Source organism: Aquarana catesbeiana, linkage group LG08, assembly GCF_042186555.1.
Source record: "Aquarana catesbeiana isolate 2022-GZ linkage group LG08, ASM4218655v1, whole genome shotgun sequence".
In the NCBI taxonomy this organism is placed as follows: Eukaryota; Metazoa; Chordata; class Amphibia; order Anura; family Ranidae; genus Aquarana; species Aquarana catesbeiana.
The window spans coordinates 55,609,270-55,630,201 of record NC_133331.1 but is presented as its reverse complement, the minus strand read 5'-3'; the positions used below and the strand labels follow the sequence as shown (position 1 = coordinate 55,630,201).

Sequence of the window (20,932 nt, the reverse complement as noted above, 5' to 3'; positions counted from 1 at the left end):
TTTTACTTATGCAATACTTTTTTCTAACATTAAGATGGAAGTTAAAAATTTGAGGATAACGTATATAATATTTTTTAGTTGACAAGATTATGGGAATAGTAGAAAACATGGAAAAAGAGCAGTGCTCCCTGCACAAAGGTTGACATTCCCAGTCATTTTGCTGCCATTCCATTTTCCGCCTTGTTGATTTTTTTTTTTTTTACTTTTATGTTTTGAAGAAAATTGTGGCCAGATAAGCTCTGCAGCCTCACAGTTTATTTACTAAAGAAAAAAAAAAAAATACACTCCAAGATCATGAACTTACATTCACAATTGTTTTTTTCTGATATACTTCCCTAATAGTACTTCCCTCCACCCACATGGATGGACATGTTTTGTCATGGGTTTGTTAGTAGGCGATGTCACAATAAAGCCAAATGATTTTTTTTTTTTGTTTTGTTTTGTTTTTTAAAGAGTTCTTTAAATGTAGCACTTCATCCAGAAGAAAGTCTGATAAACCCCACTTGGGAACTGGGAGATGAGAGTAAAAAGAATTTGAGCTGATAAAGGTGTTTCTTGTCAAATTTGCGTGGGAATTATTTACTGTATCCTCTTATCTAGGGGAAAAATGATGGAGGACATTTAAAATTAACACAGATGGGATTTTTCAGTATGTTCAGTATTTTCAGTATAGTTTTTTTGCTGTTTTCAGATATTGCTATCGATTTAGTTAATAATAAAAAAGACAAACACTTACAAACATAAAAACATGGCAAAAAACAGCACAGCATGGCCAAAACTCTTTAGAAAAAAAAAAGTATTTTTTTTTTTTTTTTTTTTTAGCAACATTCAAAGAAAAAGCCCCATAACAAAATGGTCCAGTTTATTCCATAGCACTTCACACGTAACGATCTCTACTTCATTAAAAGCATATTAATCTGTTCCCCACTCCCCTGGGAGACACCTTTAAGATGATGATATTGTATCCCCCCCCCCCCCCCCCCCCCCCCCGAATTGTTAAAAAAAAAAAAAAAAAAATCTAGCAGATTTGGTCCCTGTCAGTCAGAAATAATTGTGTTCTTAATCTTGTCCCTGATGGATGACTCGAAGTTCAGCAACGGACTAGCTCCAATGACAAATACAATATTAATATTCATTAACTGCTTTGACAATGCTAATTTTGATGCAGTAGTAAAGGCCCTTCGAAAGTTAGCGGCCAAAAGCATCAGAGCTGCGCAAGGTGGCAAGATAATTTGTGCTGGTTTGCTGAGCTGAAGGCTTTTAAAGTCTTTCGCAAAAAAACCTAGGTACCACAAACAAAAAAGAGGAAGGGGGAAAAGTTCTGAGGCATTGGAAGGCAGGGCTGCGGAAATAATACGATCACAGCCCGCGAAAAAATTTGACATATCCGATGCTGCTTCTTTGAGCGAAATTTCTACAAAGTTGCAACAAAAAAGCATAGCATGGTAAGTCAGCACATTTTTTTTTTTTTTGATTTTGTTTAATCTTTTTGATCTTTTCAATTATCGCTATTTGAAGATCAATAGTCATTTCTTTTTTCTTTTTTTTTTCCTCCTCTGCTTGATGGCGCAGTGGCGGTTTAGTTTTTGCAAGGATGCCCATCGCTTTTTACTGAAGACAATCTTAAGTTTCTGTGAGTCCTTTTCTTTATTTTATCCTTCGGAAACCGGGGGAGAGAATCTGCTCGGGACGAGGGCTCCCGGTCCCGGGGAGATCCCGCCAAAGAGGTCGCCGTTGCGGGCGCTTACTAAGCCCTTAAAGTAGGAGTATATTTATTTTGGGATATTTTTGGAAGTTTTCTTTTTTTTGCCTTTTTAATGGTATTTTTCTTGCTTTTCTTCATGATCCGGTCACCACGTTTCTCCCTTGAAAGTGGGAAATGTTTTAACGCTTGGAAATTTATGGTTTTTTTTTTTTTGTTTTTTGTTTTTTTTACGCCTTTCTTTAAATTGTTTGCTGTTAGTTCTGTAAGCTAAAAACCCTGTTTCCCCTTTCTTAGCCTAGGAACTTTGTAGAGAAAAAGGGATTTGTCTATTATATTTGCCAAGTCGAGAAGCAAAATATTGCCTTTTGTTCTTATCATTGAACTGGGGATTGGGAAGGTGGGGAAGAAGGGGGAGTTTAGGGGAAGCAAAGAATACAAAGAATAACAGGGGGAAAAAAAAGACTCTTTTATTAGAGAACCATCGTTGAATTGAGGTGATCTTAATAATTATACTCTTCCCTACCAACCGTAATAATTCTCTGAATGCCTGAACTTGAGCATCTTAGCTGAGGATCTGTTGAGGAAAGCCTGCATCAGCTGCTCGCTCTACGGGTCGGTCTGCCTTATTGCTGAATGGTTTAGAGAAGGGTGCTGCCCTCCAGTGGAAGGAGCAGCCATTCTCTTCCTTTTTTTTTTTTTTTTTTTTTTTTTTGTAGAGTCCCTCATCATGTCGGTTTGTGGAATGCTCTAATCGGCAGCATGCTACAAAGCAGGCAGATTGAAGCAGCTAAATAATACTTGTAAATGGTAAGCTCGACTCATCCTTTTGCTTTTCCAAACTTTAGCCTTTAAATGTCATTTATTTGTTTGCATGTCTTGATCCTCTAAGCTCATACTTGAACACTTATTTCTTATTTCTTTTTTGTTTCCTTTTTTTTTTTTTTCCTTTAAATCTGACCCGCAGATATTTTTTTATGTGTAGACTGAATATCTGCTTGCTTTTATTTTAGAAGTGGGTGCCAGAAACATTCTTCTCCGTCTTTTTTTTTTTTTCTTATTGTATTGGCAGTTGCGTCATAATTTTCTGAATGTTTTGTTTTATCTTTTTCCTTGGTCCTTGTTTTCCTTAGAAATTGTTCCTTTGTTGCAGGTATGTTTAGGCTGCTTTTAATTGTCATACTTGTCTAGTCTATGGTTGTTTCTTTGATTCTTCTTTTTTTTTTTTTTTTCTTGAACCAAGGGAATCGGTCCCAGCTTCGGCATGCATTGCTGTCAGCTAATCTTGCAGCAAGCATCCTCTTACTGCTTGCAACCCGAAAACATTGAGAAGTTTTGTGCAATTTTTTTGTTTTTTGTTTTTTTTTTTTCCTCTTTTTTCCCCCCCCTGTTTTTGCCTCCTCTGGGGATCCCTCAAACAAATAATTCTCAGTTGGGATTGCCTGTCTGGGTTTCCCCTAGTTTCTGGCTTATTGTTGCCAAACAATTGGGAACTGTCCATCACCAGTCAGTACTTTTTTTTGTTTACTTTAGAAATTGCACGTGTTATAAAAGGCAGTCGCTGGAGTGTGGTGGCTGCTCTGAATAGAGGGAGGGAAGGCAATTAGCTGCTCTGTTGTTGGGGGCTTTTTACTTGTCAAACGGAAGCCTCATCGCTTTTGTTGCCACCTTGTAAAGGGAAATTGTTAGGTTTTGTTTTGGTATTAAGGGCCTTAAAGATTTCTAGCTGACACTCGGAGGCCAGACGGACGTGAGGAGGTGGAGTGAGGAGAATGTAGTTCATAATTTTTGTTTCGCAGTTAATGCAGTCCCTAAGCTTTTCACACCAGGAGAAAGGAATGCTAAACCATCTCTAACATTTGCCTTGCTCAAAGTCATTCAGCACTCTCCAGTGGCCAGCGGTGCTCTCAAAGGGGTCCTGCTCTTCCCTGGGCTCATCCTGGATGGGCCAACCATAAGCAATCAGAAACAGTACCACCAAGCCTCTTGTTTTTTTTTCTTATTTTCTTATCCCTTCTCCCCTTTAAAAACTCATCAGTTGAAGGTTACGTCAGTCGGTGACCTTGGCTTAACGTGTAGGCAGTGTGTCACGATAGGTAAAGCTTCGAGCAGTTGTAGCAAAGCTCCTTGTCTATTCACTCAGCAAACATTTGCAGTTCAGAGGTATTCGTGTGTGGGATAGGGGGTTTAGAGACACTGTTTGGCCACTGGGAGTCCAGTTTAACAAAAGGTCTCCTTTGTATTGTTTAAAGCCAGACTGATATTTAACGCTGAGTGAAGGTGGGATGGAAAGGAGCTGAACAGGCCACACAGATCTTGTCACTCCTTGACACAGTGACAGTGATCCTTCGATTTTTTTTTTTTTGTTCCCTTGTCTTATTTAAACCCTGAGATATTGGTTTTACCTGATGCCAGTCACAGGTAATATTCTGCTGGATGTGCATTGCCAGACCGAGTGGTTGCTCTTTTGTTTTTCTCAGTTTTAGTTACAGGCAAAATTACTTACCTGTGTAGGAGCCTAGTGATGGTGCACGGTTTCCCGTTAAGATTTCCCAGCCTGTGACACCTTGAAACCCATTTTGCCATGGCTGGGTCTGATGGACGTAGCTAGTTAGAGCCATTGGAGTGCGGTACAGGACTCTTTAAGATGTTAACCATGCAAGGCCAGTGCCCTTTATGTCGAGTGTCAACGTGAGCTTTTTGCAAAGTCTGGACGCGGGCGGAAGACTAAGTCAGCAGTGGAAGTGTTCGAGAGTTTTTCTTGACCTGAAGTGAGAGAAGAAGGCTGTTGGGTACACGGCGATGCCATTTTAGATGGGATGGATGTACTCTGTGACAGAAAGACTTTACCACCCTGTGGATTATCTGTACTGCAAGAACTTGGCAACTGGCACGCCAGTCTTGGCTGCTGGGTAAGTAGCACACATCCTGCCCCATCCACAGTCTTATCTTCTAATCATGTAAATAAATGTCCCTCCTCCCCAACCTTGCAGAATAATGTAACCCCTTGCATGCTGTGGGCACCTGTCACTCTTACCAGAGCTGTGCCAGTCAGCTGCTCTTATACTTTATCACCAAGCCACTTGAAAGGCTAAGTTGACTGGTGAGGTTCTTGTAGTTCTTGTTGGTGGTTGTAGGGTTAAAAAAAATCATATATTTTCATTATCTGGCATGTTAAAGGCATAGTGGCAGATCTCGTTTTATGACAAGTTCATAGGCCAGTCCACGTTAGGACAACACTTCCATATTTATACAGTCATTTTAGAGTTACACACACATGTTCCTCTTTGCCAAATTTAGGAGTCCTCTGTGTATTTGACTCTTCCAAGCCCTCGCTTCTTCAGGGGATTAGTATTATTATTACATTTCTTTTTAATATTTAAAGTCTTGGCAGCTGAAAAGGTTTACAAACCTCGCCTGTGAGCTGGCCCTTATCCAGCGAGGTGCCTTTTGGAGAAGCTTGTTGTAATATTCAGTAATTAAATCACAATAGTTGCATGGCAGGACAGGGAAAAGGTCAGAGGGTACCAAGCAACAATATCTAATTGTTACTGATCTAGTGACAAATTGATTAGGGGATGATGGCTTGTCTGTGGAAGGCAAATGTCGATTTTATATGTGATAATTAATTCAGGACAAAGTGTTGTCACTTCGGCCATCTGCTGTAATGTCATCATTAATGTGACGTACCTGTATACAAAAGGTCTACACCTCCGGCCACAGAAGATTTGATATTTGGCAGCAGGCCCAGTCAAGTGGAAAATATTGATATTGTAGGTTGTGTCTGTGCAGATTCTTCCACACTACCTCTGCACGTTGCTTTGTTGGAAATAATTCATGTTTATTAGGCAGTTATTATATTTCAGTGTAGTGCTTTGAATACGTGCTTGTGTTGGTCTTACAAGAATGAAGCTTACTGTCATCACCGATCACTATAGACACAGAGATGAATTACACCTTTGTAGACTAAAAGGACTTTGAAGATAAATTAGATCATATATATCATTATTGTTACTCTTTCCCCATATACTGTTCTGTAATCTTAATAGATACATTGTTACTCTTCCCCTACATTCTGCTGCTTATTAAACAGATACAAGGTTAATCTTTCCACATGTATTGTCATTTATTAAACAGATACAATTCTTACTCTTTCCTTACATATTTCTGCTTATTAAAATTATACAATGTTACTCTGTCCCTACATATTGCTCTTTATTAAACAGATACAATGCTACTCTTTCCTTACATATTGCTGTTTATTAAACAGATACAGTGCTACTCTTCCCCTACATATTGCTGTTTATTAAACAGACACAATGCAACTCTTCCCTTACATATTGCTGTTTATTATACAGATACAATGCTACTCTTTCCCTACATAATGCTGTTTATTAAACAGATACAATGCTACTCTTTTCCTACATATTGCTGCTTATTAAACAAATGCAGTGTTACTGTTTCCCTATATATTGCTTCTCGTTTAGTGAACAAATACAATGCTACTCTTTCCTTACATATTGCTGTCTATTAAACAGATACAATGCTACTCTTTCCTTACATATTGCTGTTTATTAAACAGATACAATGCTACTCTTCCCCTACATATTGCTGTTTATTAAATTATTATTGCTTCTCGTTTAGTGAACAAATACAATGCTACACTTTCCCCACTTCCTCTTTAAACACAAATGCTTTGGAATTGTTTTTCAAACGTAACAGGGCATGTTCACTTTTTAAAGTGAACTTTCACCCAGCTTAGGGAATGAGGTTACTTTAAGTGAAAATACCCAATCACGTGCAAGGAAAAGAAATAAATAATGGATTTTTTTTCCTTGCATACAATTGAAGTCAGCAACACCTTCATCTCATTCACTTTGCAAAGTGAACATGATCTACTCTTTGCTAGACCAATCCCAATGTCCCTGGTCTTCATATTAAATATTCAGATAATTGTAGGACTTCTAATACCATCTGCTTGGTAACATTTCCTGTCAATCTCAGCATATTTTTTTGATGGCCTGTATAATCCTGTAAACAGGTGTTAAGCTCCCCTCCCCCTCCCGAATTTAAGGGTTGAGTGTTTTTGAAAACTCACGTCACACTTGTATCTCTCCATAGTCTTTAGATCTGCACCATCAGTGATGTGAAGTCATCAAAGTGGAAGCACCCTGGTCATTAATAAATAAATGAGTCATTAGAGGAAGAGAGCTAATAACCAATAGGGGAAGTGTTTTATTAACATTATTGACTAGAAAGAAAGTATAAGTATAATCTAATAAAACCAATGTCTTTAATATTAGAGGTTAAAATGGAATGGCTTTTTGAGATGAGAAAGGGCACCTTTTAGTGATAGAATTTTGGGACAGAAGACACACCCATGACACACCCCCCAGCAATACTTTCATAATTTCATCCAAGAGAAAAAAGGGGTAAATGGAAACTTTTTTTTTTTTTTTTTGCATTTACGAATGTCTGGAAGGCACAGGTCAGCAAAATAGAGATACTATAGAAAACCTCAATCACTCGAACAACTGGTTTTCTGAGCCATTGTTCTAAAAAAAACAAATTCCTTATAGCATATGAAAAGAAACATATTACTGAGGGGAAACCCAACAGCAGCATAAACACTTAGGCAGTTAAATGGCGATTCAGATACTTTTAAGTTGTGATGTTTACCTTTTAAGTCCTTTTTTTAGGTAACTTTCATGTTTTGCACACTTGGTGTTTTTTTTTTTCTCCACTGTATGACTGATTTGACGACTGTCCCTCTAGTGGCTGCCTGTGTTTCAGCCAGCCTGATCGACAGCTGCTGAGATAAAATCTCAGCCAAGTGGAGAGTACATTGCTTTCAGTCAGCTGTGACTGGTAGACTTGTATCTTCAGAGAGGAATAGAAATGTAACCGAGCAGTATTAATAAGCAGAAATCGAAGATTGTGCATGAAATGAAGCTGTGATGATGCCCTCTAATATTATGCGTTAATAGAGTGCTTTAGAGATCACATAAAACCATTTACTTTGTTCCCTGCTCCGCAAGGAGCTTACAATCTAATATTTTCACACCCTCACAGGGCCTCTTTGATCGAATGCTAAATTACATTTTAGTTGTAAGAGGAAACTCATGGGTAGCATGCAAACTCCATTCAAATGCTGCACCTGATTGTTATTGAATACAGGGCACCAGTGCTGCACATGTCTAATGACAACATGGTAACATATCTGTAGGATAATTTATATTCAGCAGGTCCCATTTAAAAGATTTTCATTTATACATCAGATTAACATTTTGTGGGTGGAGGGGGTAGAGGAATTGGGTTTTATAGTTGGGATAGCGGGGAGCTACAATAATATTACTGTAAAGTAAAGAGAGAGGAAACCACTTTAAATATTTTATGCTATTAAGTGTTTTTTTCTTTTTGCAGTTATTTTGCCTTTAATTATCTGTGAGCCTTTGGAATTTTCCGCTAGTGATGCGAGAGTTAACTTGTTTACTAGAAAGGCCGTAATTGCCAGATATTTAGCCGCTCGGTGGACATCCGATACTGGTGAAAAATAATCTGTGGGCCAGTTGGCGAACAATGCGGGGAGAGGCAGTGTGACAGCGGCTCTCACATTCCACAACAAACAGTGGGGGGGGAATAAATGCAGAGAGATAGCAGGTGTGTAATCACAGGCTCGGTCTAGGAGCTAGCACTTGTTCACATCTTTATGATGTTGGGAGCAAAACCAAAATATTTATCACTGGAGGCTTTATCAGAGGCCTTACTGGAACTGCAAACCTTGTAGATGTTAATGTAGACAATCAATGGCTACAAAGTAATCTGCTCCAAAAATAATTCTTGGTCATATTGTTTAATAGTTAGCATCTGTAAATGTATTATTTGCTGTTAAAGCAGTGCTTTGTACAGAGCAACATTTGCAAAAACATATTGATTGAAAGAGTGGGTATGTACAGTGCTTTGTGTGCCTTTTAAAACAATGTTTTGTATGATGAGAAAAGAACAGCGAGCTCAGGGGGAATTTACATTGTATAAAAATGGCAGTAACGAGGGGTATAAGCTGTTCCTTTCATAACCCATAGACACCCCTTGTGGTAGGAAGAAAATAGATTTTAGAAAAAGCAGTGGAAAAGGGTTCTTTACTGTAAGAGTTGATAAAATGTGAAGTGGTTTAAACGACTTTGGGGTTTGTTTACTAAAGCGGGAAAGTCCAAAATCAGGCTCACTTCTGCATAGTAGCCAATTGGCTTCCAACCTCAGCTTGTTCAATTAAGCTTTGTGAATAAAACCTGGAAGCTGATTGGTTTCTATGCGGAAGTGAGCCTGATTTTGCACCTTCCAGCTTTAGTAAATAAACCCTAATGCACTTCTTTGAGCAGATACAGTAGATTGCTAAAGAAAAATTGCTTTCCTATTGTACAAAAGGTAATTTATATTTCTATAACTATCAGGTATGTCTGATTGCCATTAGTGGTGAGGTAGGAAATGTCTACTGTTACAGCAAATTTGACCATACTTTCCAAGGGAAAGTCTCTGGATAATGTTGGATTTTAAGGATTTTCTGTATTGAATATAATTTCTTTACAGTCCTAAGACCTGCAAGTATGTTCAAACCTGTCCAGATTCGAGGCATCTATTACATTTTAAAATGTATAGCCCCCACCCCCTATACACCCCACAGTCTGGTCAAGTGGTGTGCAACATAAGGGCAGCCAAGATGTATTTCTGTTGTTTCACTCCTCCTTCTTTGTGTGCAGTTACAGTCAATGACCGATTTAACATCTGTTCCGAGAAGTGTAACCGTAAAATTGGGGTTCAAAGGGGGGGTGCTTAAACCCCTCTTCTATGTAGAGTAATACTTGAAAATTTGGGGTACAAGGTTACTGAAACCCCTCTTCCATATAGTGTAATAGTAGAAAATTTGGTGTACCAAGGATGCTCTAACCCCTCCTCCAAATAGTATAACAGGAGAAAAATTGGGATACAAGAGTGTTCCGTTTTCCATTTAGTGTTCCCTCTTTGTAGTGTAACAGTAGAAAGTTTGGGATACAAGAGGTGCTGTATCCCTCTCCCATATAGTATAACACTAGAACATTTGGGTTGCAAGGGTGCTGTAACCCTGCTTCCATATAGTGTAACAGTAGAAAATTTGGGCTACAAAGATTTCCTTTTGTGTCAGACATACATGCTTTAACACTATTTATTATTGGAGGAGAATTTCTGAGCAGTAAAGGTGGTTGTAGTGTTAAATACAGCATTATAAATGTGTAACATTTCTCATTACTGACTTGACATCTGTAGGCCTTGTACATGTGATTGTACACCGGTCTATGATTGTGCGTCAGTATGTCAGCTCCATGTCTCCATTATCTGGCGCGGTATTTATAGAGGTCATATGAAGTTGCACCATCTCCTGCCGTCCTCCGTTGTACAGTAAAACCTCATTACTGTCAACAGATATGTTTCAGCTGCTACATATTGCTTGCTGTAGATTGGATGCCATGCTTTGTCTCTCTAACTGTTATCAATGCTGGTTGTACTGTATCCAGTCTACCTTGTATAGAGTTCCTTGGTAGAGCTTATTCTTAATAAGATCTTCAATCCTTCCTCTTAGAGGTGAACAGAAGATGGGACCTTAGGCCTCAAAGGCTTACACTCTCTAGCTCAACTAGAATAACCACCACTTTTATATTGACCAAGAAAAGTACATCCAATCAATCATGCCTCCCGCATAGGACAAACATCACTCAATAAAGTTGACTTTGTGTGATCTGATGTTTATGGGCCTCCCAGAAATAAGATATTCAGGAAATCTGTGTCATTACATGTAAGAGTCCACACTTTCCTTCTTGCATAGTTGTTTTGGGTCAAGGGATCAAATACGTATCTAAACCGGAGAATACTGATTAAATTAAAATTTTCAGAATGAAGCCAACAACTTTTTTTTTTTCCTGGGGCAGGTTTCCTTTAGGGGGCACTTAGATGAGCTATAGAGAGTCTTCTGCTTTCATCATATGAGACCTGGCCCATAGGCTTTTGATTTTTGCTATTCTGTATAATTGCTACAATAATCGAACCAAAAAAAATAAAAAACAATATTCAGCACTGACACACATAAAGAAAATATTAAAAATTGGGAGCAGTGCTCTTATCTGTTCCTCTCCACCTGATATGTTAAATCTAGCAAGGTGCAGAAGAAACTACAGAAATTGTTGACGCATTTCACATGTTGTTTTGAATGCTCAAAATGCTCAATTTTTTGTATGTTACCTAAAAGCATAAACAACCTAAATGTTCAGAACCTTTCCCTTTATTGTTGCTGCATAAATTCAACTGGAATCACCTCAATTAGAATCCCTTGTTTGTGACCTTCGGTGCTTTGACCAGCTGCTACACTTTGCAGCTGCAGGTTCACTAGATCTGATCTAATTCCATGGGCAAGTGGCTTTTTTGGATTGGCTTTGGCTTTTGGCTCATGACTTAAAGCTACCTTTTTGCCAGAGGTACCATTGGCAACATTATAGGCCTTGGAGGACAACTGGACCTTCAAGATATCCCCAGATCCTTTTTTTCTATGGGTTTCCACATAAGTATGCATGCTCAGAAAGCCTGGGCGTCCATGTTTATGTGAATGGAGAATGGAACTTGACCGTGTTTGGTGCTACTTTATCTTGTAATAAAAGCAGAAATATCTAATTGGTGTACCTGCTTACTCCTGTATTGGATGATTGGATTGTAACTTTGCTGTCTGCCCTCATGTTATAAAGTGCTGTGCAAACTGTTGGCGCTATATAAATCCTGTATAATAATAATAATAATCTGCTGACACCAGTTATCCAGGGTCTTCTCCTGCTAGCATCAAATGGTTATCCAACCTGGCAGAGGTCATATCATGTCTCTGGCCTGCTTTAATTTGTGAAATGTTGAGATGTTTCACAAGGCTCCTACTTCCTTTTATCTGTAATACAGTGTTATGAATTTTCTCCACCTATTAATATGTTATATTTTTATGATCTTGCTTTTTTAAAGGGTTATTGTTAAACAAGTGACTCTGAATACTTTAGCCTTAGTCTGTTGTGATTGATGTCAAGTGTTCATGTGCAATCTTTATTGTGATTAAATTTAGAGCAGAATACACCAACATCTCTGTTTTGTGATAACTACAGGAAGATATTATATCATTATACAATTTGTCTGACCATAACTCCTGCTTACCGCTGCTTCCATGGATACATTTGAGATATGATCTAATACAATCTTACAAGATCTCTTGAAGACAGGATTTAATCTAGTGGGCACTTTGTTGATATGAACATCAGATCTTAACATGTGTGGAATCCATTTCTCAGGGCGAAATTCCTGATTGTGACAACAGTGGACCATGCCCAAGTAATGTGTTTTGAAACACTTGTAGTCTCCATTGGAAATCCATGTAAAAAGGTGACAATGGACCAGCGCATTTGGGAGATAGGACAAAGGGATGTCTCCCTATAACAGGAAGTGAACAAGAACCTTCATGGCAAGATCTTCAGGGATTATTTTAATGAAAGTTGAAGATTTAAAAATATTGAAAAGGATTTTAATATTACATTAACATGTTATGTGAGAGATTAATGATTTGGCTCAATTTTGTTTCAGCACTCAATTGTTTTTTTAATTAAAAATGTTACAGTATTTAATCCAAGATATTGAAAAATTACATTAACATGCCATCATTTCATCTAGTTGAAGCCAAAGGAAAATTTGGGGACATTGGAAGTAAATATTGCATTTGAAATAAGCAATTGCAGCCCGGAAAAACTTAATAGGAATTAAATATACTCTACATTCTATGGAGTTACATTTACTAAGTGGACGGATTGACAATTTGGCTTGTGAGATTTGGCTGAAGGTCGAAGGCCTGGTATTAAAACACAATTCTGGATGTTTTAATGGACAGATGACTTTGTGTTGGTTGTAGGAAAGAGCGAGAGGAAACACGATGTTCAGCTATTTAACTCTTGTCAAGGCTCTGACTCCCTTGGCATTAATACAAGCTGCTTATGGAAATGAGGCAATATCTGGCCTGTAATCCGTTCATCCATTTGTACAAGTGCCTCTTTATCTGCTCGGCCACCTAATCTGGTTAAATGTTCTTCCTTGTATGAGTGGAGTTTATTTCCACCTTGGGGAATATGGATTTTAAGCAAGGGTTTGCGGCCTGCCTTGAAAGACGCCTTCCAGGCCATGGTGTTTGTGTGAAGGTTGGCTGCCGAGAGCCTTGTAGTTTGTAGGCCTGTCTGGTACTCGCTTGTGATAAAAGCGTTTTCGGACTGAATAGCAGAAAAAAAAAATGAGACCTTCTCCGTGTCATTTAATGCACGCAGAAGGTCTTCACTTCCTTTGTGGATAAAGGGGGAGCCGCTGGCTTCTAGAGCTAGATACAGTGCACGTTAACAAATCCGCGGGCTCTGTCAGGGGGCCTTGGACGCTATGAAAGGCGAGGCGCCCCGCTGGGCTGACTTACATCACAAAGGGGTGTGAATCGCACGGAGTCAGAGGGGTGTTGGCCGGGCCTGTACCGCAGCATGGATTACATTTATGCCACGGCAGCAGAAAATTGCTGGGAGGGGAGAGGAGCCGGAGGAAGGGGCCAATGGGTGGGAGATGCCAACCTCAGCACAATGGCTTTTCCACATCAATATCAATTGCAAGGTGTATGGCTTATTTATAGCAAAATTATTATTAGGGATTCCTGCAATTGTCTGAAGGTTTTCTTTGATGATATTTTGGTGGATGCTGGAGAATTAAACTTGCTGACAGTTCTTCTATCTCTTTAAGAGTCTATTGATAAGATCTTCGTATTTAGTTCTTGGGTGTGCACACCCCAGGTTCCCATTATGAGAGATTCTCACCATCCCTGCACTACATTTCCAGGTCTGCACACCTGCTTAGCCCATTGTAAGGGGTTCCCACTCTCTCTGTGCCGATTTCTTAGGTCTGCACACCTGCTGTTCTCATTATGAGGGGTTCCCACCATCCCCACACTGAGTTCCCAGGTCTGTAATCCTGCTGTGCCTATTATGAGGAGCTCCCACCATCCCTGTACTTAGTTCTTGGGGCTGTGCTCATTATGAGGGGTTCCCACCATCTCTGTGCTGCATTCATTGGTCTATACACCTCCTGTTTCCATTATAACACCTCCCACCATCCCTGCTGGATTATTAATTTATTTTATAGAGGAGGAGCCAAAACATGCAAGGGTAGGGACACCCTAAACTTCAAGCTGTGCAGGACCAGAACCTGGAATTCTGTCAGGAATGTCTCGCTGTTGGAGCATCCAAGACATATATGAAATCAGTGGCTAACTCAGCCCACCAAGCTTTGTCCAAAAATATTACTTGTGGGTGGAATGATTTATAATTACTAAATGATGACTTGATGTTTTCATTACTATTTCATGTTTTCATTGACTATATTCAGTATAGCCTTAAATTTTGTTAAAGTAACCTGTTGCTTATGGGAGATTTATCTAAAGTATAAAAAAAACCTGTGTGAAAAGGCTGTGGTTGAATCAGGCACATCAAGACTCACAGGGCTAACGTTAGTTTTGAGTTAACGACTTTGCGCAAATCGAAGCTGAGTATGGGTAATTTTTTTCCCTGACCCATAACTACTCGTTAGCCCTACTCATTAGCGCTTACAAACTAATATACTATACTATTTAGTATGCAACGTTCCATATCATAATCATAGTGTATATACTAAATAACATAACCACAACATAAAAGCAATATTATCCTAATGGAAAGTAATAGTAAAATGAAGTGAGTTAACAACAGTAAAATTATATAGTTGTAGATAACATAACAAATCATAAAAATGGTCAATAAAATGTTTGAAGTATAACCGTTTGTTGTAAATGATAGTCTATAAAACATATAGAAGAGTAAAATAATGCAATGTAGGATATTGTGAGAGTGACAGCATTTTGAAAGTCAGGATTTACAGAATGTGGGCACCTGGGGTTTTGGAGACTACAGGTTTCCTTAAAGTATATCCAAGGCCAAAACTTAGAAGGATCGAGTACTGAATGGATAAAAGCTGTGTGTTTTTTATTGTGTCTATCTTACTTTGGGGAGACTTCTCTTTACTTCCTGTCCTGGATACAAACCAGGAAGTGAGAGGAAGGCTCTCCAAAGTCAGGGGGATTCCCCTCTTAGACAGTTGTAACCTGAATAGGTGTCCCCATTGAAAGATTTCCCCTATATTCCTTTTCTGGTGACATATGTAAAAAATTTTGGATTTACCATCACTTATTGTCTAGGCAATAATGGTCACCAGGACAAATAGCTCCCCATTGGAGACACAGAGAGAAATAAATACACAACAAGGACCCAAACCCTTCCACACCCTTCTACAGTCTATCCTGAACTAAAGGTTTGACTTTAGAAACTCTTTAATATAGAATCTCTGCTTGTAAATGCTGAGGGCTGTTGTTACATGTTAGTGTATATTGTTATTCTCTGACTTGCCATCATACATGCTGGAGGATTTCATGCCAAGAACAATGCTATAAAATACCGGGAAGGTTTAGGTAAGAAATCCCCCCCCCCATGTACCTCAATTGCTGGCTGTACATTGATCGAGTTTCTTCATTTTTCTCCATTTCTTCATTTGTCTGAGGTGAGCTCCTTGTAAGCTACTCTTGGTGAATTTATTGGTATATCTGTACTACTATAGATTAGATTAGGTTTGCATTGTACACAAGTCAAAAATATTTCTTAGCTATTGCAGGCAAAGCTTAAGACTTTTGACAAGTTTGTATTGCTTTTTGTGTCCCCATTGGGGAGATTCAAGCTCTTTTTATTAATTCTAGTGACTTATAACCCCTTTCAGGTTTTCATTGATTTAGTGCTCCTGGCTATAACAATAATATCAATCTATGTGTTCTATATAGTCATAGTTTTTATATGGGAGTTCGCCGCAGACAGTTTTTTCTTGAACTTCTGTAGTGGTTCATATAGAAGCATGTAGACTAGGTAGAATTAAATAGAAGCACTACTCTACTTATAAAGTCCAGAATAAGAATTTATTTTACTTTACCAGTCGAATCCAGTGCATTTTGGGGGTTCCAAGGGTCCCCCATCCTTCAGGGCTAAAAAGGAATGGAGAAATTAAATCTTAGCTGGACTTAAGGATTCTATTTTAAAGCTGTCCATAGATGGTTCGATTTTCACTTGAATATTCGTACAGAAATTCAGAAAAATCATTGGTCAGAACATTCTTTCTTGCTATCATTGTGTCAACTAATTTTGAAAGGCCTTAAAATTTCAATCAGACCTGCTATCTTAATGGACTCCCAGACATCTTAAACATAATTCGGTACAATTCTTCCCAAATAAAAACCACATGCACAGTTATAAATTTGTTTAACCGAGAAACATTTTTCTTGTCACCATGATCCAAACTGGATGTCAATTTGACTCCGCTAATTATTATAATATCAAATGAATGTTCCCAAAAAAAGATTTTCAAATTAAACTACTGGTGTATGGCCAGTTTTAAACAATGTTGCATTAGATAGTCGTCTCTAATGAAACATAGGGGTTGATTTACTAAATGCACTCTGCAAGTGCAGTTGCCCCAGAGCTTAGTAAATGAAGTAAAGCTTAACTTTGCAATGAATACCCAAACACATGCAAGGAAAATAAAAAAATAAGGAATTTGCTTGCACATGATTGGATGATGGAAGTCAGCAGAGCTTCTGCTCATTTACTAAGCTCTGGAGCAACTGCACTTTGCAAAATGCACAGTGTATTTGCCTTTAGCAAACGAACCCCATTGTTTTAATTTAGAATCCATGTCTTTGATGCCCAAGTCCATCTCAGATGTAAGTCATTTGCTTCTCTTCAACCCTGAAGAAGGGGGACCTTTACCCCTGAAACATGTTGGCTTCTGCTAGTGAATTCAAATAAATTCTTATTCTGGACTTTATTATCAGAGTTGCGCTCCACTACCTTGTAAACAGGAATGTATTGATGTTTTTGTCTTCCTGTTCTGGTGGTTCCCCTTTTCCTCTTTTCTGACCCCGGTGTCTCCAGTGTGGTCCAACATTGCAGTAAAACCCTGGCAGAAGTTTTTACCTGTTTCCACTCAGTCAGAAGCTAAACAAAACAGTTTTGGCTGGAGTTGGGCTTTTAAATGTTAGAAACTTGTTTTATTTAGGTAGTTTTTTTCATTGCCTTGAAATGAGTCAGATATCTAAACAATAATAAAAAAATGGATTTTGTCATTTTATGGTGATTTTTATAGCATCTGGTACTGGTCTGGTGTCTCATGTACCTTGTTAACATACACATTTCTCAATATTAGGAGTCTTTTAATGTCTATGGACCAACTGTGCAAAATTCTGTAGGGCTTGGAAATCAAACACAACAATTTCTATCTTATGTCTATAGGTAGCCTCAAAAAACAACTCTAGGCAACATTTTTTTAGTTTTGGAATTAGTGGTGAAAGATTAAGCTTCTATCATATTTCTATTGCTGGCTGTGACTCCATTTAGTAGATTTGTGTTAATTTCCTGCATGGTCACCAGGACAGGAGGGCAATATCTCCTATGGATGCACAGACAACAATGGAAACCCTTTTGTTTGACAGGGCAGGAGAGGAATAGATTTGCTCTCAGTTTTTTTAAGGTAGAGTCTCCTTCCTGTGTGATCACCAATATATGAAAATCTCCTTAATGGAGACCCTGATTGTAATGAAACCCAACAGAGGTTCTAGCCCTTATGCACTCTATCCCAAAAAAATGTTTTGTCTGGAGTTGGGCTTTGGGATGGCTACCACCCTTATAGGGCAAAGCAACAGGTTCACTTAGAGTTCCACGTATCTTGTAAATACTCACCTTTACTGTTATCCTCTCCTGCTCTGTTTGGCCTCCTAGAGTATACAGAAGCATGTAACTCACTCCCCTACCCCTACCTTTCACAATGCAGTGCTGGATGCCTAAGTGATCAGTTGCCCCAGTGCTGTCAAGTGATGGAGAGAGAGTCCTTAGTCCCCTGCAGGCTCCTCTCAAAGCAACTTGGAGCCTACACATGGCTTCTCCACCCTTCTATGCTGCATGAAGCACAGGTTTACTTTAACAATGATATTAAACGCTATCCAGTAAACACGGTGCTAAAAATGTAGCTGACCAGAGAAATGAGAACCTCCAGCCTCTACACTACTACGTCAATGTGATTATTATACTGCTCAAAATTTGAAGGCTTTATGGAAAATTGGGGCGGAAGTAAAAAATATTTGAAGTTGGTATAATTAGCTGCCTATATCATGTGTAATGACACCAAGTAGCAGAGTTTACTCTATTTCACGCTGTGTCTGTGGATTATTAGAATTGATAAAGTTGCTTCATCTGACGTGCACAAGCTCATACTGCAAACCTGGCTCTCATGAAAATTCTTGTGTTTGTGTCTCCACAGTCTAATAAAGTTCCAGTAGTTCAACATCCCCACCATGTCCACCCACTCACACCGCTTATCACCTACAGCAATGAGCACTTTACACCCGGAAATCCACCTCCACACTTACAGGGAGACGTGGACCCCAAAACAGGTACGTCTCTTCAAGATCTCTCTTTGCTTTTGGCTAGAAATGTAAACTCTTATTTAATGTGTAACAATGTAACACCATGGGGTCTGTTTATAAAAAAATCTTATAACATGTACATTTGTTCTGTGTGAATGGGGCAAAACATTTTTTATTAGGCTAATTTGTGTGCTGGTAGAATGAGTTTCAGTGATTTAAAATTGAAAACACTGCATTTGGCCACTAGTTGGCAATAATTACAATAGGAAATTTCTATGATACTTAGCATTATCTAGTGGCCAAATGCCAGAGCCACAGAGTGTGTTAAATTGGGGTGTTAGCCTGCTTCAGGAACTCACCCCTCCCTTCTGAAAACACATGCAAACATCATAGTAACAGAAACTCTGCCATGCCTCTCTATATCTTACAATGACCCAGTGAGGGACACCTGCATTGCATTTTGGGATGCTTTGGGGATATGCCTGAGCGCTGACTTAAAGAAAGGTCAGTATTTGCATATTGTGCATGCTTTGGATTTAAGGGTTCCCTGGATATGCTGGAGTCAAAATTTGATAACCAATGGTACTGGTGTCATAAAGTGCTGGTTTATACACTATCCATAGAGATAAGTGTATATTATGCCTGCCAATGTTTGTAGTCACACTTGTTTCACAAGGCCATTACATTGGTTCAGTGTATAGTATGGGCTGATTGTGGCTTCACCCCCAGCACCACTATTATCATCTGTGATTTCAGACAGCAGAGGGTTCTGGGATAGCATCCTCACTCATATGAGATGATCTAACGCTCCCAGAACTTACTGCATATAATATACTCTCTATCAATTATCTGAGACGTCACTATAATACAATAGACAAACAGATATCTCCTGTAGGGTGAGAGGTCTGTACTTAAACAAACTCCCTGAGATTTTCCATGGTGACACCCACGCGGTACTCTGACCTTGACCCGCCCCAGAAATTACAAGTATCCTTTTTTCCAAAATATATTTCATAATGGATTGTATTCTGTTTTTGGTCACTGATTGTTTTTTGTACATCGTTTGCGCTATTTGAAATAATTACATACTACTTTACAAATGTCCATTTCCCACCTTTAGAGCAAAATTGGAAAAGAGACTTGTAAAATAGTGGCAAAGCATTATAAAATAAAAAAACCTTCATAATCGTATTCTCATTTTAATTACTCTTTTTTCTACTTGCTTTTTTGCTGCTCTTTGCATAAAAGTTGGAAAAACACATTTGAAACAGACTCTGAGATTTGAATGTGCTTCTCGTTTACGAAAAGCAGCTTGGCTAGAACTGCAAAAAGTTATTTTAAACCAGGAGAGAAGAGTCAAATTAATGAAAATATCATTTTAATTATACTTGTAATTATCAGGGCTTTCTGTGGCCAGCCTAACAGTTTAATTCACGGTGTTGAGTTTCTTGAAGGACCTGTAATACTGAACACTTTTCCTTCATTAGTCTGCTTCCTAAAGCTAAAGTTCTAAATAAGCTCTTAACCTGAATTCATCGGCTGCACCTGCTGTCTCCCTCTTAAATCCGCTACTCTGCCCTGGACACGCTGCCAATGCTCCTATTATAGTAGGTTGAGGGCGTTATGACCAGGGCAACTATTACATCATAGCATGGAGAACTTTGCCAGAACCTTAATCCAGAAAACTTACCTAGTGCCAAACACAGGAAGGGAATCACTTGAGTTCCAAATAGATCACCATGGGCCAGAATGAAAAAAAAAATACATTGATATACCCACAATTAGACCAATTTCAGCATATGATGCAAAGATGGAGCCATGTAGGGCTTCCTTATGGTGCACAACGGAAGCTTGTACCGTACACAGAGATTGTCCAAAATGTTGAGTCCAGTTTTCTGGAGAAGGGACTGGGCCACTTCTTTTCATAGGCCGAATTGTGCAAAGGGTTACAATGGATCTAAACTAAGCCAAGAAATATTGGTGAAAGATGAGTAATAATTTTCTTAGACATCTTGACAAACCCAGACAACCCTAAAACGAACCCATCTAAGGCTTAAAAAACATATTCCACTTAAATGTGTTCATGAAATGAAGGTGAGGAATTGACTGAACAATGCTAAACCTGGGGTATTCACAGGTCATATATTTATTGTAGCTAAACTACAAGAACCACAACCACCAAGAACAACAACTTGTATGAGTCTGTTGACTTCTGGATTTGCATGTAAGATCTATGTGTCATTTCATGGAATCTAGGAGCATTTATGAAAGTAAAAAAAAACAAAACAAATTAATTCTGTAGAGGAAACTTTAATTTGTGCTAAGATACAGCATAATTCATGAGTTAAAGTGCCGGGATGCTCTAATTTTGCAATACCGGGGTCCAGCGTCCCAAGGGCCTCCATTCATATATTTGTGTGTATTACTGTGGGTTTCCAGATGTTTTGTTTTCTCTAATAAATGATGTGGGCCTTATTTCTAATCCCTGGGGGCAGGCAGAAAAATGGCATCAAATGCAAAGATGTTGATTGATTTTTATCTTTTTTTGTTTTTATTGTATTATTTTTTTTAGTATATAGTATCATTCATTATTATTTTATTATCTCATTCTATTTTTTAAATCTTATTTTATTATATTATTTTATTTGGGATTGGGTTTT

General features: G+C 38.5%; 1 protein-coding gene across 1 annotated transcript in view; it reads left to right on the top strand.

The window, feature by feature from the left end:
* The window catches only part of TCF7L2 (transcription factor 7 like 2), a gene marked incomplete in the record, with an annotated part of 292,196 nt that overhangs the window by 229,278 nt on the left and 41,986 nt on the right, over positions 1–20,932 (top strand). The window contains 1 exon segment of the mRNA XM_073595873.1: positions 18,167–18,299. Coding sequence (XP_073451974.1) covers positions 18,167–18,299 — 133 coding nt within the window.